We start from the raw sequence: 25,294 nt of genomic DNA, 5'->3' as shown, positions 1-25,294 counted from the left end.
CTCAACATGAAAGCAAAGTACCGTATTTTTCACTCTATAGGATGCACTTTTCCCCCTCCAAAAATTAAGGGGACATGTGTGTGCGTCCTATGGAGCGAATGCAGGCTCCTTGGCTTCAGTGATAGCAACGCGAAGCCTCCGAAGCGCAGAGGGAGCACTCCCTCCATGCTCTGGAGGCTTCGCGTTGCTTTCGCTGAAGCCTGGAGAGCGAGAGGGGTTGGTCAGCGAAAGGAACCTGAAGCCTTTGGAGTGCAGCACGAGTTCCCGCTGCGCTCCAAAGGCTTCAGGTGGCTATCCCTGAAACCTTTCGAGCGCAGCGGGACCTCACAATGCGCTCCAAAGGTTTCGGGTTCCTTTTGCTGAAGCTGGGAGAGCAAGACTCTCCTGGCTTCAGCCAAGAGGGAGAGCTGCGCAGCGGCTCTTCAGTGAAGCGGGAGGAGAAATGGAAGGAGCTCCATTTATCCTGCTGCTTCGCTGTAGGGGCGCTGAGCAGAGAGGGGGAGAATATTTTTTTCCCTGTTCTCCCCCTCCTATGGTCCAGTGCGTCCTATGGCCCGGGGTGTCCTATAGAGCGAGAAATACGGTATTTAATGGAGTTGGACCAGTGGCTTTCAGGCAAGGGTCCCTCCCAGACCTACCTGGAGGTGTCAGGGATTGAACCCAAGACCTTCAGCATGCAGATCAAGGGCTTTAGTGCTGCGTTGTGGTCCTTCCCCCAAAAAAGTAAATTAAGGTACTAGTCCTCATGGTCTTGCGGGGGGGGGGAGAGAGAGCTGATTGAAATGGCACCGCCGTATTCTGCTGCTTCAACTGGAATTTGGCTGCTCTCCAGTTCTGCTGTAGCCACTGACCCGCCCGTCTCCCCATCTCTCTCCTAGGCCCTGACGGCGTCATCCCAGGGCCTCCTGAACTGTGCCGTTTACTGCTGGACCCAGCATACGTTCCGCTGCCTGAAGCGCAGGGCCTGCCAAGACGGCGAGACCCAGACGCCGCTCCTGCGGTCCCAGAAGAGGTTCTACGAAAGCACGCTCCCCGCTGCTGGACGCCAGGTGGAGGCTAAGTCCGCTGCGGGCTCCACGGCGCTGTGAGCAAGGGAGCTTTTGGAGTCCCTCTGGCTGAGCACCCGAAACTCTCTCCTCCCACTCCTTTGGCACCCTCCTCGCTGCCACGTATTGCCGGAGGGGAAGGTGGGCAGCCCAGCCACCTTGGCCCACCAGGCTCCCCACCTGATCCCACCCATGCCCTGCCAAGTTAAAGAGACCTTATCCAGTCCAGCACCCTGTAACCTATCAGGTGGGAGGGAACGGCCAAGAACTTTGGCATTCAGAAAAGGACTGGTCTACACAAGGAGCAAGACTGCGACTGGCCAGCGGCGGCAGCAACGGCAACCTCTCCCCAATGAGCCTTTTGGTGGAGCAGGAAAACTGAGGCTTCATCATGGGACCTGGATGGTGTGTTTGACAACTGTTATTTATATGGGTGAGGGGGAGCCTCTTTTAATTCTGCAGCGGTTCCTGTACAGGAAATTATTCCAGGACTGTGTTGGAATCTGGATGTATGTGATAATAGGCTGCTGTGGGGCCGACCTTTTCTTCCTCAGAGCTGCTTGTTTTTGTCGTTTTCCGCTCAACAGTAAAGACAAAAGGGAACATGTGGCATTTATTGTCTTGGATATTATTATTATTATTATTATTATTATTATTACAGTTAACATTTATATGAGCCAGTGTGGTGTAGTGCTTAAGAGCGGTGGACTTGTAATCTGGTGAACCGGGTTCGATTCCCTGCTCCTCCACATGCAGCTGCTGGGTGACCTTGGGCCAGTCACACTTCTCTGAAGTTTCTCAGCCCCACTCACCTCACAGAGTGTTTGTTGTGGGGGAGGAAGGGAAAGGAGATTGTTAGCTGCTTTGAGAATCCTTAAGGTAGTGATAAAGCGGGATATCACATCCAAACTCCTCTTCTTGTATCTCATCTTTCCTCCCAGGAGCTCAAGCTGGCTTACCTCCTACTCCTCCCCACTTTATCCTTACAATAACCCTGTGAGGTAGGTTAGGCAGAGATACTGTGACTGGCACAAGAGCCACCCCGTGAGCTTCGTGTCTGAGTGGGGCTTCGAACCCAAGTCTCTCCCAAACCTAGTCCAGCTCTCTAACTACTGCACTATCACTGACTCATTCACACACCACACCATCGTGTGTGGTGTGTGTGTGTGTGTGTATGCTTGTACACACCGAGGGGGCCCTTTGAATACATTGCGAGTTGTGCACATCTCTGCATGCTTACTTGAAAGCAAGTGCCACCCCTGCAATGGGACTCCCTCCTGGGCATGTTTGAGCAGCCATATAAGCATGTCTCTCTTCCATCATTTGCTCAGCCTAAGCTCAGTTTTGGCCAACATGGTGTCCTCCAGCCGCTTTGAACCAAAACTGCCCTCAGCCCTGGCCATCAAATTCCAATAAGAGAATCTTGTGCTCAGGTCCTGCTTGTGGGTTTATCACATGCCTCTGTTTGGCCACTGTAAGAACATGATGTTGGACTTGAATGGCTATTGGCCTGACTCTTCTCATGTTATGTCTTTGCTGTTTCACCCTGGATGAAAAGGGCGAGTGAGGGAAAGCCAAGTTTGTACACATGGTTAATTGTGCAAACCCAGTTCCTAAATGCTAGTGAAATGACACTTAACGGTCCTTGAAGTTCTGAGTTAGTCACCCAACAAGGACAAACTGTTTTACTACTGCTAGGTTACACAGCACGGAGTGAAACATTTGATTTCATTAAACTATTTCAGTACATTCTTCTTAAGGCTTTTGCAACTGGGGAAAAATGCAAATTTTATTAGAGCAAAGACCGTATTACAATTGCTCCTATTATAAGGACTATATACAGGGGAAATTTATTTCTGGGATGAGGGAGCATGTGCGCCGCCCCGACATACGGCTGAACTACAGTTCCCATCAGCCACTGGCGCAGCATGGTCAACAGCCAGGGATGATGGGAACTGGAGTCCACTTGCCACCAACCTCTGCTTTATTATAGATGCTTTGGAGTGTAGTCGATGTCTTAACAGGAGGTCCAAGGATGCCTTGAAATGTCCACAAGCATTACTCTTTGGAATCTGTAGAGTTCAATCCTTCCTTTACTTTGCAAACATGACAGGAATCAACTTTGTCAACATCTGGGCTGCTGCCTTGCAGATTCCCTCCAACCCGTGAGCTGGTGAATTGCCTATACCATTCTGGTAGCTTCCACAGCCTTGGCACAATGAAAGTGATAGCGGCAAGAACCAGGACTCCTAGAGGGATCACTGTTTCAAAAGCTCGTTTCACGACTTTTGTGCTCCAGTTTTGCCTTGGATACCCACCATCGATGCTTCCCCCAGACCCCCAAAACATGCAGTTCGGAGGGGCCCAGCCGCTGTTGCAGTGGCAGTTATTGCGGTTGTTACAAACACCTCTGTCATTGCACTTTTTGTTGGGATCACACACTGCCTTCTTCCTGAAAATGCACGTATGGTTCTTGCAGAGTTTCCCAGGGCCACATGGAGTGCCGTCAGGTACCATTCCAAGATCCACAAAATCTGTCCCGCCATGGTAAGCCACGCTCCAGCAGCTAGCACTCGGGCCTGACAACTCAGTGGGAGTCACGGTATAGTGTGGTATTGAAGGTACGTCTCTGACGTTGGTACACTGAACTCTCCCGCACTTTACGTCTTGAGGCTGGCATTTCACAAAAGTACTTCCTGTCCCATCCCTGCCACAGTTGCCATACTCATCCCCCACACTATTCCGAGACCGAAAGCAGGATGCTGGAGCTGCTGTGGCTCCATAGCCAAAGATCCTGGCGCACAGGTAGTTGTGAGTCCAACACTGCTTGGCATAACAGTGGGAAATGTGTTTGCTGCACGGCGTCCCGTCTTGCATGTACACATCATTGGGGCACCACTCAGATTTCCCACTACAGTACTCGGGAAGGTCACACTCATTGATCTGAACTCGACAAAGGTCTCCACTTGGAAGGAAGTGGCAGTTTTTACAACATGGCCCAGAAGAGCATTGTGCACGTGGCTTCAAGGTGCAGTCAGGGTTGCAGCAAAGATTCTGCTTGCACCTCTGCGTGCCGCCGCAGTCACATTCTTCTCCCTTATCCAACACTCCATTGCCACAATGCTTGATAGATGGTATTTTTTGGGGCCTGTTGGTCAGGCAGTCCAGGTTCCCTTCCAGCACAAGTTCTGTAAAAGTGTGAATGCTGCAGTTGCTGAACTTGTTTGTTTCTGCCTGGTACGAATGCATGACACAGATTTTGTATCCTCCACAAACACAGTTGGATTCGTCGTGTTCAAGCCCCATGTGATGACCCAACTCATGGGACATGGCCCTTGAAAAGAGAATTGGATTCTTCTGCAAGTAGCTCAAAACCCCTGCAGAATAGCTTGGTCTGCAGATAGCTTTACTGTATGACTTCCCGAGGGTGTGCTCGAACTCCTGGTGAGTGAGCAACAGGGCTGTGTCGTGCTTCATCCACTTCGCAAGACTGTTCACTCTCCAGCTGTTGAAATTATTCAGAAGCAACCCAATGTCATTTGTAACCTCGAAAGGGTTGCCTGTGTTCCAGATCTCCAATCCAATCAGGACAATACTTGTGTGCAGCACCCGGAAGTGCACACCCATTAAGTTAACTATGTCCAAAATGAGGTATGCCATCCTGGTTTCATTGGCACCTTCAAACCGAAACAGCTTCTCGTCCACAACAATGTACAGCTCAATGTATTTTGGGTGCCTTGGGTCACGCCGCCCTCTTTCCGCCCTCAGTTCTTTTGCCTGACGCTTTGCAACTGGAACTCTCATTCCACACATACAAGGCTTTGGTTCGTTGATCAGGTAGAGAAGGTGCTGAAAAGCTGAAGAATCGTGGAAAGGCTCTATGCCATAATTTCTGTCTCTGATACTTAGGAATCCTGTCAAGCCAGAACAGGTCTTAAGAACCACAAGTGAATTGGCTACGCCATCCACATGCCCTTCGTGGTAGCATTCAACAGGGATGTAGGGATGACTTTCGATCCGTCTGCCCTGGGAACTGTATGTGAAGAGTGGGAGGTTTTTGACCAGGAAGTCATGCTTCCTGGGCTTCAGCTGAATGACGTAGTCCTTTCCTGATACATTGAGGATATAGGAAAGTTCACCCTTCTTGGCTTTCCCTCCCCAAAGCACCAACCGCCTTGGGGTGATCACTTCATACGACGTATACTCAGGAGCAGGAAATGAGCTGGTGGGAAGGAGGAACCCCAGCAAAATAACAGGATTCGTCAACTGCAGAACCAGCCATTTGTGGAGGCCACCGCTGCCACGTCCCATGATTTGCTTCCACTATTCACTATCCTTTAACAGCCTAGAGTAGAGAGGAGACAGACTGGGCTTTCTGACCAATCATTACTTCTCCAAGGCTTTCCCCACCAATCATTAATTCTCAAGAGGCTTTTTTAGACTTGTCAGGGTGCTCAAGAAAACACAAGGCAATTCCTGCCACTGCCACCATCTCTCTCTTGACGGTCGTCAACATCATTTGGTTGTGAGACAGTTCAAAAAGGTGAAGTGGCCACTGCTGTCTGGCATTTTCAAATGGAGTTAGGGTAACCAAAACACTGGCCGTCCTTAAACCTTTGACTCTAAAGGCCTCCGCAACTTTAGGGCCTAGGCACCACCATTTTCTCTTCTCAGAAGCTGTTGTGGTCACCTTTCTGGGTGATAACAAGACCAAAAGGAGGATAGGTGGACACCAGAGAGAGGAAGATACCCCAATAATTATATTCCTCTAGTCCCAGGAATTCTCATTTAATCTTCTAAAGTGTATTTCCAGAGACTTCTAGATGACAAAGGAGACGACAAAGAGGGAGGAGGAACCACCATGCCGGTTCAAATGTCCTCTCCTGTGGTGGGAAATTCCATGACCAGGCTAACAGTTTTTCATGCTTTTTTGAATGTGGACATTCCATCGGCTGAGGCAGGTGGGCATTGGAAGAGCACGGAACACGGTAGAGAGCAGCTGTTTGCTATTCTCGATGTGGATCAGGACCCACTTATTGCTGGAATCCTGGCCAAGAGGGCTAACATAGGCCATATTCACACTGTGGGTTTAAAGGGGAATTGTGAAGGAAGAGTATACATGAGTAGCCAACTGTGACAGGGGGAAAGGTCAGGCGGGCTAAAGCTCAGAATGATCTCAGGCTTGCAAGAGAGGTGGAAGATAACAATGCAGTGGTGCCCCGAAAGACGAATGCCTCGCAAGACGGAAAACCCGCTAGACGAAAGGGTTTTCCGTTTTGGAGGTGCTTCGCAAAACGAATTTCCTATGGGCTTGCTTCGCAAGACGAAAATGTCTTGCGAGTTCCTGTGGTTTTTTTTTCCTCCCCCCCCCTTTTTCCCAAGCTGCTAAGCCGCTTATCAGCTGATCCACTAAGCCGCTAAACAGCTGATCCACTAAGCCGCTAAACAGCTGATCCACTCAGCCGCTCAGCCGCTTATCAGCTGATCCGCTAAGCCGCTTATCAGCTGATCCGCTAAGCCCGCTAAGCCGCTAATAGCGCTAATCCGCTAAGCCGCTAATGGGCTTGCTTCGCAAGACGAAAAAACCGCAAGACGAAGAGACTCGCGGAACAGATTCTTTTCGTCTTGCGAGGCACCACTGTAAAGGTTTATTTGGCTATGTTCAAAGCTGCAGGAAGAACAAGCAAGTGGTAGGTCTTCTGCGGGGAGAAAATGGAGAAATGCTATTGAGTGACAGAGAGAAGGTGGAGGCTGCTCAGCGCCTACTTGACCTCTATTCAAAAGGAAAGCTGTGCCCAACCTGGTGATAACACAAAAAACAATGCAAGGCGGGAACTGCAGCCCAATATAGGAGAAGTGGTGGGAAAGGAACACCTAGCTACGTTAAACAAATTAAAAGCTCAAGGGTCTAATGAGCTGTACCCAAGGGTACTAAAGGGGTTTGAGAATGTAATCTCAGAGCCTCTGTCTATAATCTTTGAGAATTCCTGGAGAACAGGTGAAGTCCCTACAGACTGGAGGCAGGCAAATGTTGTCCCTGTTAAGTTGTGGGTGAACATATCAGATGCAGTGGCGTAGCGTGGGGGGTGCAGGGGGGGCTGGCCGCACCGGGCGCAACATCGGGGGGGGGGGCGCTCGCCGCCTCCGGAGTCGCCAAAGAGCCTCGGGCGCAGGCTGTATCAGAGCCCCATGTCTCGCGGAACCGACGAGCTGTGCGCACGTCCGGGCTGAAGGCGTCTGGCAGGCAGCGGCTCTCAGCGCTCGCCGTGGTCCCCGCCCCTCCTTGCCGCCGCCGCTGCAGCTGCTGGTCCATGTTGCATTTTCCTCACCTCTCTGCCCTCCTCTTCCTCTGGGCAAGCGGCGTCGTTTGGGCGGCAGCGCCAGCGGCAACTCGCCTCAGATCACCTGACACAGACCCGCTGCCGCCGCCGTGGCTACCTTACCGTAAATACCCCAGCCCAGGCAGCAACAAGAAGAAGCTGGCAGCGGCGGCAGGTTAGGGGTTAGCGGGCGCAAATTACTTGCCTTGCCCCAGGTTAAAGGTAAAGGTAAAGGTACCCCTGCCTGTACAGGCCAGTCTTGCCAGACTCTAGGGTTGTGCGCTCATCTCACTCTATAGGCCAGGAGCCAGCGCTGTCCGTAGACACTTCCGGGTCACGTGGCCAGTGTGACAAGCTGCATCTGGCGAGCCAGCGCAGCACACGGAACGCCGTTTACCTTCCCACTGGTAAGCGGTCCCTATTTATCTACTTGCACCCGGGGGTGCTTTCGAACTGCTAGGTTGGCAGGCGCTGGGACCGAACGACGGGAGCGCACCCCACCACGGGGATTTGAACCGCCGACCATGCAATCGGCAAGTCCTAGGCACTGAGGTTTTACCCACAGCACCACCCAGGTTAGGGGCGCAAATTACTTGCCTTGCCCCGGGTGCTGACAACCCACGCTATGCCGCTGATCAGGTGACGCAGCGATTCTTCAAACAGCTCTTCGTTTTTCAGAGGCCAGAACAGGAACTGAGCTGAAGGGCTCAGTCAGCCTGCTTATATAGAGCTCCAGTACACATAATTGTTACAACTTTCTAAAACTATCCGATCACTGAATGTCACTTTCAATCCCTTATTTGAACACTTATCTACAGTATCCCCCTGCTGGCCCAGGGTGAGAACTTCAGTACATAACACCCCTCCCCACCGAAATAAGGCGTTAGTTACAATCGTAATGGTTTCCTTATATACAGCACTACACGTTGGTTCAATTAGGCACAAAAGCATATCGGTTACATTTCACATACTTCCATTAGACCAACAGTATTACATGTCCAACAACATAGTCCTTTAAATAAGTTGGGTGCTTGGAAACTCTGCCAGACTGCCAGGGAGCGGTACCCAGGTCCGGTGGGCTGCCTGATTCTTGCTGAGGCTGTGGCGTGACCCTAGGTGGCGTTGAAACCAAGTCCCCTGGAACCGCTGCTGTGGGTGGAACCTCCGCAAGTGGAGTTGGCAGAATGTCAGGCACGGCAGTGGTCTGAGTCTGTGGAAGGTCCGGCAGACCCTCTGAAGCAGCTTGGTTCGGCTCCATGCCCCCAGATTGCGAGAGAGGTGTAGGTGGAGCCTCACCATCTGTAAGTGTCTGTTCCGGAGCCATGAGCGCAGTTGGGGGCACTGCAGTAGTGCCCAAGTCCCCAACCCTGCGCCTAAGCTGGTCTATGTGCCAGCGCCACAAACGTCCATCTTCGAGTGCCAGTGACTCCCACTACTGTGGCTGGCACCCAAGGAATGTCCCCCACAAAGTTCCGGGCAAAAACCTGGTTTCCTGGAACAAATGACCGTGGCGCGTGCAGCCAAGCCGGTCGACTGGAGACCTGAGGCAGCGGCCCATAAGCAGTTCGGCAGGACTGGGGCCGCATGAGGGGTGATGTGTTGCACGAACAAGTATTCAGCAATCCGCTCGTGCCAGTCTCCCTGGTCCAGGCTCGCCAGTGCCTCTTTTGCCGAGCGCACCATTCTCTCCGCTTGCCCATTGCTGGATGGATGAAATGGTGCCATTAGGGCATGGCAGATGCCCAGTCCCAAAAGGTATCGCTCAAAAGTGCCTGAGGTGAACTGCGGTCCGTTGTCGGAGACGAGGACATCGGGACACCCATGCGTTGCAAAAAGGCCTCGCAGCACCCGGATGACGGCCTCGGTAGGGGTGGAGGGCATCAGGGCCACCTTACAACTTTCTAAAACTATCCAATCACTGAACGTCACTTTCGATCCCGTATTTGCATAACTATCTACAGTATCCCCCTGCTGGCCCAGGGTGAGAACTTCAGTACATAATGGTCCCCATCTTCAAAAAAGGGGGAAAGAAGACCCAGGTAACAACCAACAAGTGAGCACCGACATCAATACCAGGAAAGGTCCTAGAACAGATAATTCAACAGTCATCCTGTGAGCATTTAGAAAAGGATGCTGTGATTACTAAGACCCAGCATGGGTTTCTCAAAAACAAAGTCACGCCAGACAAATCATATTTCTTCTTTTGATAGAGTTACCAGCTTGGTGGATCGGGGGAATACTGTGGACATAGTGTATCTTGATTTCAGTAAGGCTTTTGACAAAGCCCACCCATATTCTTATGAGGAAGATGGTAAAATGTGGGTTGAATTAGGTTAACAGGTGGATTTGTAGCTGGTTATAGCTGGTTGACTGGATGACTGACTGAATGCTGGGTCTGGTGAGACACTTGCATGTTTGCATGTCTGGGCCAGTTCAAACTGCTCTGGGCAAGTTGGAACCTACCTGAACCTTTTCCAACTGGTTTGGGCTGGTTTGAACCTCTTGGACTGGATCCAACTGGTATGAACTGGTCCAACCGCTCTGGGCTGGTTCCAAGTGACATAGACCTGTCCCAACCGGCCTGGACCTGTTCTAACCAGCTTGGGCCAGTTTCAAATGACCTGCACCTGCTCCAACTGGCCTGGACCTGCTGGAAGCTGTCTGGAACTGTTCAAACTGGCTTGGGCCGGATCAAACCAGCCCAGACCTGTTTAAACCAGCTTGGACTGGCAGAAAGAGGCCTGTTGTTGTTGTTTAGTCATTTAGTCGTGTCCGACTCTTCGTGACCCCATGGACCAGAGCACACCAGGCACTCCTGTCTTCCACTGCCTCCCGCAGTTTGGTCAAACTCATGCTGGTAGGTTCGAGAACCCTGTCCAACCATCTCGTCCTCTGTCGTCCCCTTCTCCTAGTGCCATCCATCTTTCCCAACATCAGGGTCTTTTCCAGGGAGTCTTCTCTTCTCATGAGGTGGCCAAAGTCTTGGAGCCTCAGCTTCAGGATCTATCCTTCCAGTGAGCACTCAGGGCTGATTTCCTTCAGAATGGAGAGGTGTGATCTTCTTGCAGTCCATGGGACTCTCAAGAGTCTCCTCCAGCACCATAATTCAAAAGCATGCATTCTTCGGCGATCAGCCTTCTTTATGGTCCATTTCTCACTTCCATACATCACTACTGGGAAAACCATAGCTTTAACTATACGGACCTTTGTTGGCAAGGTGATGTCTCTGCTTTTTAAGATGCTGTCTAGGTTTGTCATTGCTTTTCTCCCAAGAAGCAGGCGTCTTTTAATTTCGTGGCTGCTGTCACCATCTGCAGTGATCATGGAGCCCAAGAAAGTAAAATCTCTCACTGCTTCCACTGGTGTTCCGGTGGGTGCCTTTTGGAGACTCCCCCACTCCCCGGTAAGCTCGTAAGGAGACCTGAGAGCGAGTGGGGTTGGAGAAGCGTCACAGCGGAAACGACTCACTTCCTTCACAGTGCAAAACTCCGAGTCTGGTGATCGTGATCTGTCAATTCCAAAAAAAGGACACACAAAAAATCGGGAATTGTGAGTAGAAGACAAAGTTTAAATCGGGCTATTTTGGGGACACAAAGGGATTTAAAAATGGAGGTTGATCCCTTTTGCTGAATTAAAGGAGAATCGGTTATCGTCGACCAAAGCCTTAAGTGGGAATAAAACTGGTAGAAAGTTTGCAAGCAAACTTCAAAACTCCTCTTCTGCAGGGGGAAGGGGGGATGATTTTTTTTTACTTTAAGTACCCTGCGAAACTGAGCACTGACAGTATTTTTTTGGGAGCTCCATTTGAGGAGTAAAAGGGGGTAAAAGGAAATTTGGGAAAGGAGATATTGCTGACTGTGGCTTGTGGCGGGAATCTGTCTGCCTCCTTATCTCCCCCTTGTGACTGAGACTGACCTTGGATAAAAAGTAAAAAGCCATGGATGGGGGAGAGAAAGGAGAAAAGGCAGAGAAAACAAAGCAAAGGAGGGGCTCTAAGGCTCCAACTTTTGAAGAGTCTGTGATGCAACTGCTACAGGAAATTAAAATAGAAGTAAGAGGCAATCAACAGAGCATACAGGACTTTGCAGATTTAAGACAAGATATGCCTGTTGTCTTTGTCCATGGAGTTTTCTTGGCAGGGATACTGGAGTGGCTTGCCGGTTCCTCCTCCAGGTGGATCACGTTTGGTCAAAACTCTCCACTATGACCTGTCCATCTTGGATGCCCTGCTCGGCATAGTTCATAGCTTCTCTGAGTTTTTCAAGCCCCTTCGCCACGGCAAGGCAGTGATCCATGAAGGGGAGGCAGTGATCCATGAAGGGGAGGCAGTGATCCATGAAGGGTCCATGAAGCTGAGGCTCCAATACTTTGGCCACCTCATGAGAAGAGAAGACTCCCTGGGAAAGACCCTGATGTTGGGAAAGATGGAGGGCGCAAGGAGAAGGGGACGACAGAGGACAAGATGGTTGGACAGTGTTCTCGAGGCTACCAGCATGAGTTTGACCAAACTGCGGGAGGCAGTGGAAGACAGGAGTGCCTGGTGTGCTCTGGTCCATGGGGTCACGAAGAGTCGGACACGACTAAACGACTAAACAACAGCAAGACAGATATATCAGGTCATGAACTAGGATTGACGCAATTGGAAACAGAGAGTTTCTGACCTGGAGAGAACACAGCAAGAAGCCTCAAATTCAATTGCATTTCTACAGTTGAAAGAGAGGGAAAGCCATTTGAGATTGAGAGGGGTACCACAGAAAGAGCAGGACAATTTGAAGGACTGGCTAATTGATGACTTTTCAGCTTGTTGGGATCTTCCAAAAGAAGAATTCAATTCCTGGATTGATAAGGCCTATAGATTTGGACCAAAAAAAGGACTCTAAGGACTCTATTACACATAACTGTATGGTAATTTTTAAGACCAAAGAGCAAAGAGATATTATTTTAGGTCACCACTGCAAAAAAAAGTTTAAAGATTGAGGACCAATTGATTATTTTGTTTAAAGAGATCCCAAAACATTTTTTGGCCCTGAGAAATAACTACGCAGAATTGGCCAGTGCTCTAAGAAGGAAAAACATCTTTTTTAGGTGGGTGTTCCCGGAAGGTCTCTCTTTCAAATTTCAAGGGAGAAAGCAAATAATTAAGACTGTTGGGGAGAAAGAGAGATTCTTGGAGAAAAACGCAAAGGAACTTGGACTGGAAAGCTCCCATCCATTGGGGGCAGGGGCAGCGACTCCTTAAAAAGTCAAGATGGCTTTAAAAATTTACTCATGGAATGTAAATGGTTTGAACTCACGCTGAAAAAGAAACCAAGCTTACCATGTTTTGGTAAAACAGAATCTGGATATAATTTGCTTACAAGAAACCACATATTAGACTTCATAGAAAGATCCTTCAAAATAAGAAACTTGGACAGGAATTTATTTCATCAGATAAAGTTAAAAAAAGAGGAGTGGTTTTCTATGTTAAAGAAAAATGGAATCCCAAAATGCTATTTAAGGATGAGGAGGGGAGATACATTGCAGTTGAAATTACAGCACAAGGCGATAAATTTCTTTTGTTGGGAATTTATGCACCAAATGACGGCAAAGTAGATTTTTTTCAAGAATCTGGATTTAAAATGTATGGAATATTTGGATTATAAATTGATTTTAACGGGAGATCTGAATGGGGTAGCATCAACACTTATGGATAAAGCACAAGGACAGAAATCCCAGAATGCTGGCAGACTGCCAAAGACTTTTTTTGACATGACAGATAAATATGATCTGTCGGACATATGGAGGCTACGAATTTTTTACTTTTTGAATGTTGTCTAGATTTCTACAACTGATTTAGGGTATTATTGCACTGCTGAATCAGGAAATGGCATCTGTTTCTCTCCATCAGGTCAGGTTTACGGTAAACTGAATGGTGGGCATTGATAAAGGTAAGTACACGTAAATTGCATGTTGCTTCACCATTTTTCAAACTTCAGGGCTTGAACTTCTGTTTATTGGAACTCCTGGAATGCTCAGCGGCAGGGAGGTCTCTCTTCAGAGTCCAACAGTAGTCAGCCATCATGACTGCGTCCTAGCAACCGTGATACCTGGTCTCCATCTCTTTCATGTCCTGATGGAATCTCTCCCCATGCTCGTCACTCATTGAACCCAGGTTCTCAGGAAACCAGTCCATATGTGAAAATAGGTAGTGCATCTTTACGCTCATGTTGCAGCCCAGGTTTCTGAAAGCAGTCAGCATGTTGTTGACAAGTTCTGTGTAGTTTCTGGCCTTATTGTTGCCAAGAAAGTTCTTCACTACCAGAACAAATGCCTTCTACGCTTCCAGTTCCACTTCGTTCATTGACTTTCCGAACCCTGGATCTCTGATGAGCTGACGGATCTGAGGACCGTCAAAGATGCCAGCTTTCAACTTCTCCATGGTCAGTCCTTGAAAAGCCTGGCACAAGTAAGTGAAGCAGTCACCATCCTTGTCCAGAGCCTTGGTGAACTGCTTGATTAAGCCGAGCTTGATGTGCAGCGGTGGGAAGAGTATTCTGTCTCTGTCCACCAGAGGGTCGTTCATGACGTTCCTTTCTTTGCAAGGCACCAATTCCTCCTGCACAGGCCAGTCCTTCTTCGTGTAATGCTGAGCACGGTCCCTACTATCCCACATGCACAGAAAACATGGGTACTTGGTGAAGCCAGACTGTTGTCCCAACAAAAAGTTCACCATCTTCAGGTCAACACAAATAAACCACTTATGCTGATCATAACCAATTTTCTCCAGCACATACTTCACCGCTTCATAGTTCTCCTTCAGTGTACTCGAGTGAGACAGGGGTATAGAGACAAACTGGTTGCTGTTGTGTAGCAGAACACATTTCAGTGATCGCTTGCTGTCAATGAAGTCTCCAATCTTTGGGTTCGTACTGTGGCACTCCAAGCTTGAGCAGAAGCTGCGCAATAGCTGCACAGTACACGAAGTGCTTCTCTTCCTCCGTACGGTGTTAAAGGAAAACATTATGAAAATGATATATAGATGGTTCTTACATTAGGATATTTCTGTCCCACCTTAAAAAGGGAGCAGGTTGTTGTGTCACAGCCTGCGTACGTCCGGCTCACAGGACGTTTCTGTTTTGTATATAGCTGTTGTTTCCCTCTGTGCCTCGACACGCAGGCAGGCAGTCATGTTTTTCTTTGTTCTGACCAACGCGGAATAAAGTTGTAAATATGCTCTCCTGAGTGCATCTTTTGTTGTGGACACTCTGTGAAAGGGCGTGCACGAGTCCTTGGAATGTGGATAGCTGTTTCTGAGGCTTGTGTCGCTAATTGACTGATACTGCGTTTCTATGGAATGTTGATGGATCGTCCGGAGACGACGTGGGGGCATGGTGGCCTTTGTCTCCCTGGCAGTATCCCAACAACTTAACCCCTGTAAAATTAGCAAAGATATATAATAATAGTGATAATCTATGCTGCAAATGTAAGAAAAAGAAGGTACCTTTTTTCATATGTGGTGGACCTGCCCCAAGATGAAAGACTTCTGGGAAAAGATTTATAATGAATTGAAAAGAAAAGTTGAAATATACATTGATTAAGAAACCAGAGGCCTTTCTTCTTGGAATAACAAGTTTAGAACTGCCCAAGAAAGATGTTAAATTGTTTTTGTATGCCACAACTGCAGCTCAAATTTTAATAGCCAAGAACTGGAAAACACAAGAAGTGCCAACAGCAGAGGAATGGCAGATGAAGATGATGGACTGTTCGGAGCTAGCCGACCTGACTGGAAGAGTACCAGGAGGAGTACCAGGAGGAATGGATTAAATTTAAAGACTAGGCCGGTTTGTGTCAGTCCAATCCAGTTTGAATTGGCCCAAGCCAGTTTGAACAGGTCCAAGTGGATTGGGACCGGCCCAGACAGGTTGGAGCAGGTCCAGACCAGTTGGAGCAGGTGCAGGTCATTTGAAACTGGCCCAAGCTGGTTGGAACAGGTCCAGGCTGTTTGGAACTGGTCTGAGCCGGTTTGAACAAGTCTAGGCCAGCTTGAACCGGTCTAAGCTGGTTTGAAACGGTCTAGGCCGGTTTGAACTGGTCTAGGCCTCTTTCTGCTGGTCCAAGCTGGTTTAAACAGGTCTAGGCTGGTTTGATCCAGCCCGAGCCACTTTGAACAGTTCCAGACATCCTTGAGAATGTCCAGGACAGTTGGAGCAGTTGGAACAGGTCTATGTCGCTTGGAACCAGCTCAGACCGTTTAGAACCAGTTCATACCACTTGGATCCAATCCAAGCGGGTTCAAACCAGCCCAAACCAGTTGGAAAAGGTTCTGGCGGGTTGCAACTTGCCCAGACAAGTTTGAACTGGCCCAGACTGGTTGGAACTAGCTCAGACTGGTTGCAACAGGTCTAGGCTGGTTTGAACCGGTCTAGGTCAGTTTGAGCAGTTCCAAGCTGGTTTGAACTGGAAAAGGCCAGTTTCAACCGGTATCAGCCAGTTTCAACCGGTCGAGGCTAGTTTGAGCAGTTCCAAGCTGGTTTGAACTGGTCAGGGCCGGTTTAAACCGGTCTCGGACAGTTTCAACCGGTCTAGGCTGGTTTGAACCAGCCCAAGCCAGTTTGAACAGTTCCAAGTGGGTTGGAACTTGCCCAGACAGGTTGAAGCAGGTCCAGGCCAGTTGGAGCAGGTGCAGGTCATTTGAAACTGGCCCAAGATTTTTAGAACAGGTCTAGGCTGGTTGGAACCAGCTCAAGTCGGTTCGAACCTGTTGAGACCAGTTTGAACCAGTCCAAGCCGGTTTGAGCTGATCAAGGCCAGTTTGAACCTGTCTTGGCCAGTTTCAACTGGTATAGGCTGGTTTGAAATGGCCCAAGCCAGTTTGAGCAGTTCCAAGTGGATTGGAACTGGCCCAGACAGGTTGGAGCAGATCCAGGCCAGTTGGAGCAGGTGCAGGTCATTTGAAACTGGCCCAAGCTGGTTAGAACAGGTCTAGGCCAGTTGGAAGCTGTTGAGACCAGTTGGAACCAGTCCAAGCTGGTCCAAGCTGGTTTGAACCGGTCTAGGACGGTTTGAACCGGTCTAGGGTGGTTTGTGCTGGTCCAAGCCATTTTGATCCGGCCTAAGCCAGTTTGAACAAGTCCAAGTGGATTGGAACCGGCCCAGAGAAGTTGGAGCAGGTCTGGGCCAGTTGGAGCAAGTGCAGGTCATTTGAAATTGGAACAAGCTGGTTAGAAAAGGTCCAGGCCGGTTGGAACAGGTCTATGTCGCTTGGAACCAGTCCAGACCAGTTGGAACAAGTTCATACCGGGTGGATCCAGTCCAGGCTGGCTGGAACCAGCAGAAACCAGTTGGGAAAGGTCCTGGCGGGTTGCCCAGACCAGTTTGAACTGGTCCAGACTCTTTGGAACCGGTCTAGGTTGGTTTGAACCGGTCGAGGCCAGTTGGAAGCTCTTCAGACCAGTTGGAACCTTTCCAAGCCGGTTTGAACAGGTCTAGGCCTGTTTGAGCCCGTCTAATCCGGTTTCAACCAGCTCAAACCACTTGGAAAAAGTCCAGGCAGGTTCTAACTTGCCCAGACCAGTTTGAACTGGCCCAGACTGGTTTGAATTACCTCAGACTGCTGGAAATAGGTCTAGGCTGGATTGTGCCGGTCCAAGCCAGTTTGAATTGTCTAGGCCAGTTTGTGCCTGTCCAAGCTGGTTTGAACAGTTTGAGGCAGCTTGGACCAGTTCTGTGTCACTTGGGAGCAGCCCAGACCTGTTGGAATCAGTTCATACTGGTTGGATCCAGTCCAAGCCAATAGGAACCATCCCAAACCACTTAGAAATGGTCCAGGCACGGTTGAGACCAGTTTGAACCAGTCAAAGACGGTTTGAACCGATCGAGGACGGTTTGAACTGGTCTTGGCCAGTTTCAGCTGGTCTATTCCGGTTTAAAATGGCCCAAGCCAGTTTGAGCAGTTCCAAGTGGGTTGTAAATGGCCCAGACAGGTTGGGGCAGGTCCAGGCCAGTGGGAGCAGGTGCAGGTCATCTGAAACTCGCCCAAACTGGTTAGAAAAGGTCCAGGCCGGTTCAAAAAAGACTATGTCACTTGGAACCAGCCCAGACCAGTTGGAACCAGTTCATACCAGTTGGGTCCCGCCCAAGCAGGTTGGAACCACCCCAAACCAGTTGGAAAAGGTCCAGGCTGGTTCCAACTTGCCCAGACCAGTTGAAACTGGCCTAGACTGGTTGGAAATAGCTCATACTGGTTGCAACAGGTCTAGGTTGGTTTGAACCAGTCAAAGCCGTTTGAACCAGTCGAAGCCGTTTGAACCAGTCAAGGCTGGTTTGTGCCGGTCGAAGCCGGTTTGAACCAGTCTAGGCCTGTTTCTAGGGCAGTTTTGCGCTGGTTTAAGCCGGTTTGGCAGGTCCAAATCGGTTTGAACCGGTCTAGGCCGGTTTGAGCGTGTCTAGGCCACTTTGAACTGGTCTAGGCTGCTTTGTGCTTGTCCAAGTGGGTTTGAACCAGCTGAGGCTGGTTTGAACTGGTCGAGGTTGGTTTGTGCCAGTCCAAACCGGTTTGAACCAGCCGAGGCCAGTTTCTGCAGGTCCAAGCCGGTTTGTGCTGGTCCAAGCTGGTTTGAACCGGTCTATGCTGCTTTATGCCGGTCCAACCTGCTTTGAACAGGTCTAGGCTGGTTTGAGCCAGCCCAAACCAGTTTGAACAGTTCCAGACATCTTCGAGCAGCTCCAGGACAGTTGGAGCAGGACTAGGCTGGTTTGAACCGTTTGGAACAGGTGAATGTCATTTGAAACTGGCCCAAGCTGGTTAGATTGGGTCCAGGCCGGTTGGAACAGGTCTAAGTCGCTTGGAACCAGCCCAGCCCAGCCCAGTTGGAACAAGTTCATACCAGTTGGATCCTGTCCAAGCCGATTGGAACCAGCACAAACCAGTTGGAAAGGTTCACGGTGGGTACCAACTTGCCCAGACCAGTTTGAACTGGTCCAGATTGGTTGGAACCGATCTAGGTTGGTTTGAACAGGTCCAAGCCGGTCGGAACCTGTTCAGACCAGTTTGATTTGGCTCAGACTGCTTGGAACTGGCTCAGACTAGTTTGAACAGGTCTAGGCTGGTTTGAACCGGTCCAAGCCGGGTGGTACAGGTCCAAGCTGGTTGGAACTGGTTCAGACCGGTTGGAACTGGTCCAGGCCAGTTTGAACCAGCTGGAATCAGTTGGGAAATGTCCAGGCAGGTTCCAACTTGCCCAGACCAGTTTGTGCTTGTCCAAACCAGTTTGAACCGGTCGAGGCCGGTTTGAACTGGTTCAAGCTCTTTGGAACCTTTTGAGACCGGTTGGAACTGGTTCAAGCCGGTTTGAACATGTCTAGGCCGGTTTGAACTGGGCCAAGCCAGTTTGAACAGTTCTAAACAGGTCCAGGCCAGTTGGAGCAGGTGCAGGTCATTTGAAACTGGCTCAAGCTGGTTAGAAAAGGTCCAGGCTGGTTGGAACCAGTCCAAGCTGGTTCAAAACTGTTGAGACCGGTTGGAACCAGTCCAAGCAGTTTTGAACGGCTTGAGGCTGGTTTGAACCAGTCTTGGCCAGTTTCAACCGCTTTAGGCCGGTTTGAACCGGCCGAAGCCAGTATGAACATTTCCAAATGGGTTGGAACTGGCCCAGACCTGTTGGAGCAGGTCCAGGCCAGTTGGAGCAGGTGCAGGTCATTTGAAATTTGCCCAAGCTGGTTGGAACAGGTCCAGGTCGGTTGGAACCAGTCCAAACCGCTCTGACCAGTCCAAACCGCTCTGACCGCTCTGGAACCTGCTCTGACCGGTTTTGAATAAGTCTAGGCCGGTTAGAACCGGTCCTAGCTGATTTGAACTGGTCTAGGCCAGTTTGTGCCCGTCCGAGCCAGTTTGAACAATTTGAGGCCACTTGCACCAGTTCTGTGTCACTTGGAAGCAGCACAGACCTGTTGGAACCAGTTTATACCGGTTGGATCCAGTCCGAGCCAGTAGGAACCAGCCCAAACTAGTTAGAAAAGGTCCAGGCGTGTTCCAACTTGCCCAGACTAGTTTGAACTAGCCCAAACCGGTTGGAACTAGCTTACACAGGAACAGGTCTAGACTGTTTTGAACCAGTCCAAGCAGGTTGGAACAGGTCCAAGCCAGTTGGATCCTGTTCAGACTGGAAGGAACCGGTCCAAGCCGGTTTGAACAGGATTAGGCCGCTTTCTGCTGCTCCAAGCCGGTTTGAACCAGTTGAGGCAGATGTGCCGGTCCAAAGTTTGAACTGTCCCAGACTGGTTGGAACTGGCTCAGACTGGTTGGAACTGGTCTAGGCTGGTTTCAACCGTTCCAAGTTGGTTGAAACAGGTCCAAGCTGGTTGGAATCTGTCTAGGCCCGTTTGAACCGGTCCAAGCCATTTGGAACCTGTTGATACCAGTTTGAACCAGTCCAAGCTGGTTTGATCCGGCCGAGGCTGGTTTGAAATGGCCCAAGCCAGTTTAAACAGTTCCAAGTGGGTTGGAACTGGCCCGGATAGGTTGGAGCAGGTTCAGGCCAGTTGGAGCAGGTGCAGGTCATTTGAAACTGGCCCACGCTGGTTAGAACAGGTCTAGGCCAGTTGGAAGCTGTTGAGACCAGTTGGAACCAGTCCAAGCTGGTCCAAGCTGGTTTGAACCGGTCTAGGCGGGTTTGAACCGGTCTAGGCCAGTTTGTGTCAATTGAAGCCGGTTGGAACCTTTTGAGACCGGTTGGAACCGGTCCAAGCCGGTTGGAACCGGTCTAGGCTGGTTTGAACAGGTCTAGGCCAGTTTGAAACGGCCCAAGTCAGTTTGTTTGGAGGTTCTAGCAGGGGAGCGCAGCTATCGTATACCCTTGACCGAAGAACGGTACACTCCTTCTATCTGGGATGGTCGTCCTCTTCCACCGAGCGTGCAGCTTCAGGAGGGATGCACATGGAGCGGTGAAGGAGGAAGGGGACACCCGCCTAGCCAGCCAGATCAGCCAAATCAACCCTGGCAATCAGTGGGGTGACAGATGTCGCAGCCAGATCGCCCTCACATCCAGACGGCCCAAGTCAGTTTGAGCAGGTCTAGGCCCGTTTGAACCGGTTGAGGCTGGTTGGTGCCAGTCCAAGCCAGTTAGAATCTGCAAGGGAGTACCGAGTACATACCCATCCATCGGGGTTTGGCTCTGCTGGTGGCACTTCCCCCATTAGGTTTCGCTCTGCAGTGGCATCTATTCTCCTTCTTGCCTCAGCGGTGAAGAGGCTCATTAAAAGATGCCTGTAATCTTGCCACGTGGGCAGATGGGTTCCCATGATTGAGGCCATTAGGTCCTGCATAGCTTGAGGCTTTTCAGAAAAAGGCAGGGTATGGGTTTTCCAGCTTAGCAGGTCAGAAGTAGTGAATGGCACATATTGCAAGGTAACAGAACCTGTGGGCCATGCACTGGTGGGTCGGCCCTGATCATCTGTGGGCCTGGGCTCTTGGGGTACCAAAACTGCTCTCAAAGGGAACATCAGGGCTTGGCCCGTCTTCTTTTTATGAAGGTAATGTCCTCCTTTAGGTGGAGGTGGCATGGGGGGGGGGTTGTTGCATCACTTTCCTTCATCTTTATTACTAACTTCTTTCCAGTATCACTTCTTGCATCCACAACTGCCCACAGACCTGACTTTCTCTCAGTGGCTGGAGTGCCTACGGGGTTGCTGATGTCACCCCGGGTAGGAGTTGCTGCCACTTCTCCAGGTTTGGCTCCTCCCACAGCTCCCAGGGCCTCCAATGCTGAAGTGTCTATAATCTCCTTTTCCTGGGGGGCTTGGACTTGGGCAATTTGGGCTTGATTTCGTACCAGCACTGGGGCTGGCAAGGAGGGCACATCCGGGATGCTAGATGGAGCTTGTAATAATTGGACTGCAGTGGGTGGCTGGACTGGAGGTGATGGCACAATCCTGGCCGAAGGGGCATATGGAGGCGGAAGGAGAAAATCCTCTTCTGGGTGGCCCTGGTATATCTTCTTAGCAGGGGCTGGAGGCTTGAGTTTATCTATGTTTTTCTGGGCCTCCTGCTTCACTGCTAAAATCTGGCAGGTGTCGCCCTTGCACTTCCTCATCCATCGAGGATTTTCTATGCAAGCATTATACCACTGATAAATATAGGGAAATTGATCTGGTTGGCCTCCTGGGTCTCTAGTTACTGAGACACAAACTAGGCGGCTCAATTCCACATCAAAACTACCTTCCGAAGGCCATTTCGGAAAGACACTTCCGACCTCGGGAGGAGGTGTTGTTGCGGGCTTCTGGCTCCCAGCCCCGCGCGATCTGGGGAATCCTTGGCCGTGTCATCCCCAGGCCAGCTTTCCTATCCAAGGGGGAGTTCGGTTAACGATGCAATACCACAGGAACTGTGTTCTGTGAGGTATGCCCCCTTTGATCAAGCAGTAAAGCTTATTTGGCGATTTGACAGGGGAGCCCTTTTAGCTAAGTGTGACATCGAGTCTGCCTTTCGTCTTCTTCCAGTTCACCCGAACAACTTCCGTTGGCTGGGTTTTAAATTTGAAGGGGCGTATTTTATAGATAGGGACGCGGGTGGCGCTGTGGGTAAAAGCCTCAGCGCCTAGGGCTTGCCGATCGAAAGGTCGGCAGTTCGAATCCCCGCAGCGGGGTGCGCTCCCGTCGTTCGGTCCTAGCGCCTGCCAACCTAGCAGTTCGAAAGCACCCTCGGGTGCAAGTAGATAAATAGGGACCGCTTTCTAGCGGGAAGGTAAACGGCGTTTCCGTGTGCAGCTCTGGCTCGCCAGAGCAGTGATGTCATGCTGGCCACGTGACCCGGAAGTGTCTTCGGACAGCGCTGGCCCCTGGCCTCTTAAGTGAGATGGGCGCACAACCCCAGAGTCTGGCAAGACTGGCCCGTACGGGCAGGGGTACCTTTACCTTTACCTTTTATTTTATAGATAAAGCCATGCCCATGGGATGCTCAGTAGCATGTGCAGCCTTTGAGACCTTTAGCACCTTTCTTTAGCACCTATTTTCAGCAGCTTACACCATCACCTTTTTCGGCGCCTTGTGAATATGCGAGGTGGTTTGCGACGACCATCCAGATTTTGTTGCACATGGGATCCTCTTAAAGGATGTGACACTATCTCGCTCAGATCTAGTTCTCCATATCCGGAGCTCAAAAACTGATCAGCTAGGTAAAGGGGCCCTAACTCGGCTTATAGCAACTCAAAAGAATGGGCCATGTCCAGTAAAGGACGCAAGACGATTTATATATTTGAGGCCAAATACCCCTGGACCATTTTTCATACATGCAGATGGATGGCTCCCGCCTTACAAGACATCAGTTTACACACGTTATGCATAAGGCAATTGCTGCTTGCGGTTTCCCCCCAGCTGAATTTGCATCAGCAGGGCTCCCCCTGCTGGTGTTAACCCTTCCGGATCTTCGAGCAAGCAGGCCGAAACCGGATAGTCAGATAGGACCAATGCCTAAGCCAATACCGCTCATCACCTGTAACCAATAAAGTTGTGGGCAGAGGACTTCCGGAGCAGCGCACTCGGAGGACGGGTGAAGGATTGCGCTCTTGGCAACTCGAGGCAGTCCAGAAGCCAGAGAAAACCGAGGGAGAACAGGAGGTGTTAGTTTTCCCGAGCTCAGGTGGGGATCCTGAGTTCAGAGCTGATGACCACGCATTTATGGGGTTTCCCCAAAACCAAACCATTTAAAATCCATTTTAAAATGTCTGGCCGAAGAACTAGCAAGGGGAGAACCTCAGCCTTAAGGAGCAGAGCCATTCTCTGGCGTTAACGTCTCCAAACCCAGCGAGGAAGCGCTGAACTCTCCATTAAGTTTAAAACTGGAGATAAAGAGACCCCCGCCCCCTCATAAAGAAATGGAAACTGGGAAACTGCTGGTTATCGGCAGAGCACAGGGGCGGAGGCAGCAGAAATAAAGAATATCTAAAATACAGAGTGAGCTTTTAAGAGTGAAAGGGGACCAATCCCCACAGCACCAACAGTAACTGTTATTAAACTTCACAAAGGTGCCTTATAAGAGTGAATATAACCCAGCAGAGAGTTTTAAAACAGAAAAGACTGCTGAGAATGCTGAGACAGAGACTGCTTAAATAGCAGAGAAAGGGGGAAAACCAGCAGCTTCTACTTACATAAAGTTGCACCTTTTAACCAGAGCCTTCAATTAAAAAGAAATAAGGACAAAACACTCTGAGTCGGCTGTGTGGGATGAAGGGGCTGTGAGGGGAAGGAGAAGGGTGAATGAGTCAGCATGGAGGAGTCCCGCCATAACAGAAACAAAGGCAAGCAGGAAGAGAAGCTAAGGAGTCAGCTTGCACACATGAAAGGGGAAAACAAAAGAGAGAAAACCGAGTGTAGAAAAAACTAGAGGGACACCTAGTGGCAAAAGAAGTGAAAGACGGGGGTAAAATCAATAGAAGACAAGTATAGTGGTAGCTCCACCTACTGGGCAAACTGGAAATAACGAGAATAAACTGATATAATAAAGAAATGAACACTGTTTGTATACATTAGCTAAATTTGAAAGAAGGTGCAACCCCAAAACCCCAAATAACCCAAACAAAAGAAGATTCCTGGTCTTACTCAATATAAGAGCAATTAAAAAAGATTTTTTTTTAAAAAAAAATTAAAGAAGAAATGGAAGTATAAAAAGTGAAGCAAGCGAAACTCCCAGAAATAAAAGAAGCGCAGACTCCACATGAAACCGTTATTTTAAAAGAGGTATTGCTAGGTAGGCATCTCAATGGGATCAAAGAAGATTCAGACCACAATTGGCCTAGCCTCAGCCTCTAACCAAGCAAGGGGAACATTGATGGTGGAGAATGAGAGCAAAATGGACGTTGAAGAGATATTATTGGCAATGGAAAGAATGGAGAAGAACCTAGGAGATAAGATAAGCACCCTAGATGGAAATATTAAAATCTTAGATGGAAAAGTGGAGAGTATGGGCACTAAGATTGATAAAAATTCCACATTAATAATGGACCTATCTAATCAAGTGAACCAACTGACAACAATGAACAAAGAGCTAGACAAGATGGTGCAGGAGATAAAGAATAAGTCATTAAAACAAGAGGAAGACATGAAAAAAATTCAGGTGGATCAAAGAGATTCAAGGAAACTCCAAGAGAAAAACAATGAGAAAACTGAGGAACTGAGGAAGGTTCAGGTAGAGACCCTGGATGCAATAGCTGTCTTTGAGGTGAAGCAAAAGGAGATGTTGTTGCGCTTCCGAGGAGTTAAAGAGAACCAGGAGGAAGAAATTTCAACAAAACTATTGAAAGAACTGACGGATTGGTTAGGCGTCGAGGAAGATGAACTACTTTTGGACATTGAAAAAATATTTAGGATTAAGGTGAACAAGTCAAGAAACAAAAAGGGACCGGGAGATTGTTTAGTATTTCTGAACTCGAGGCTACTCAGGGAAAAAATCCTATTAAAGAATAGAACTGATCCCTTGTATATAGAGGGCAAAGTAATCAAGATTATGAAGGAGATCCCAACCAGGTTGTTGAAGAAGAGAGATAATTCCAGATTCTTAACGACAGTGCTGAAGAATAAAATTCTGTTTAGGTGGGAATTTCCCAAAGGACTTACCTTTACATATATAGAGAGAAGAAGAACCCTTAGATCGGTGGAGGAGACTAGAATTTTTTGGAGGAAGTACTGGGAGGAGCTGGGAGGAGAAAGGCTCCAAGAGCGAGAAGAAACAAAATAAAGCTAGAATTATTATGACTTCTACTTTTCATGCCCTTATATTATTATTTCTTTTTCTTTTTTTTTACCAACTACCCCCGATTTTAAAGTAGTTCATATAAATTTAATAAAACTGTATGGCCTTTAAGTGTATTTCCTGGAATATTAATGGTTTGAACAGTAAACTGAAAAGGAACAAAGTAGAATGTACCTTAAAGAAAGGAAAATGGGATATAATATGTC

At 49.2% G+C, this 25,294-nt stretch overlaps 1 protein-coding gene and 1 pseudogene across 2 annotated transcripts in view; one reads left to right on the top strand and one right to left on the bottom strand.

The window, feature by feature from the left end:
- Positions 1-1,658, top strand: part of TMEM116 (transmembrane protein 116) — a 36,599-nt gene extending 34,941 nt beyond the window's left edge. Inside the window, exon 11 of the mRNA XM_083750284.1 lies at positions 879-1,658. Coding sequence (XP_083606410.1) covers positions 879-1,088 — 210 coding nt within the window. The 3' untranslated portion in view covers positions 1,089-1,658. The remainder of the gene's footprint in view (positions 1-878) is intronic.
- Positions 1,659-2,817: 1,159 nt separating this feature from the next.
- On the bottom strand, positions 2,818-5,357 carry LOC310849663 (disintegrin and metalloproteinase domain-containing protein 21 pseudogene; annotated as a pseudogene). Its single transcript has one exon. The product of its transcript is annotated as a disintegrin and metalloproteinase domain-containing protein 21 pseudogene (transcript).
- Between the last annotated feature and the right edge of the window lie 19,937 nt (positions 5,358-25,294).

The sequence above is a fragment of the Podarcis gaigeae genome (assembly GCF_964106915.1).
Source record: "Podarcis gaigeae genome assembly, chromosome: 8".
Lineage (NCBI taxonomy): Eukaryota > Metazoa > Chordata > Lepidosauria > Squamata > Lacertidae > Podarcis > Podarcis gaigeae.
The sequence above is the reverse complement of the archived record's forward strand: the minus strand, read 5'-3'. Positions and strand labels throughout refer to the sequence as shown.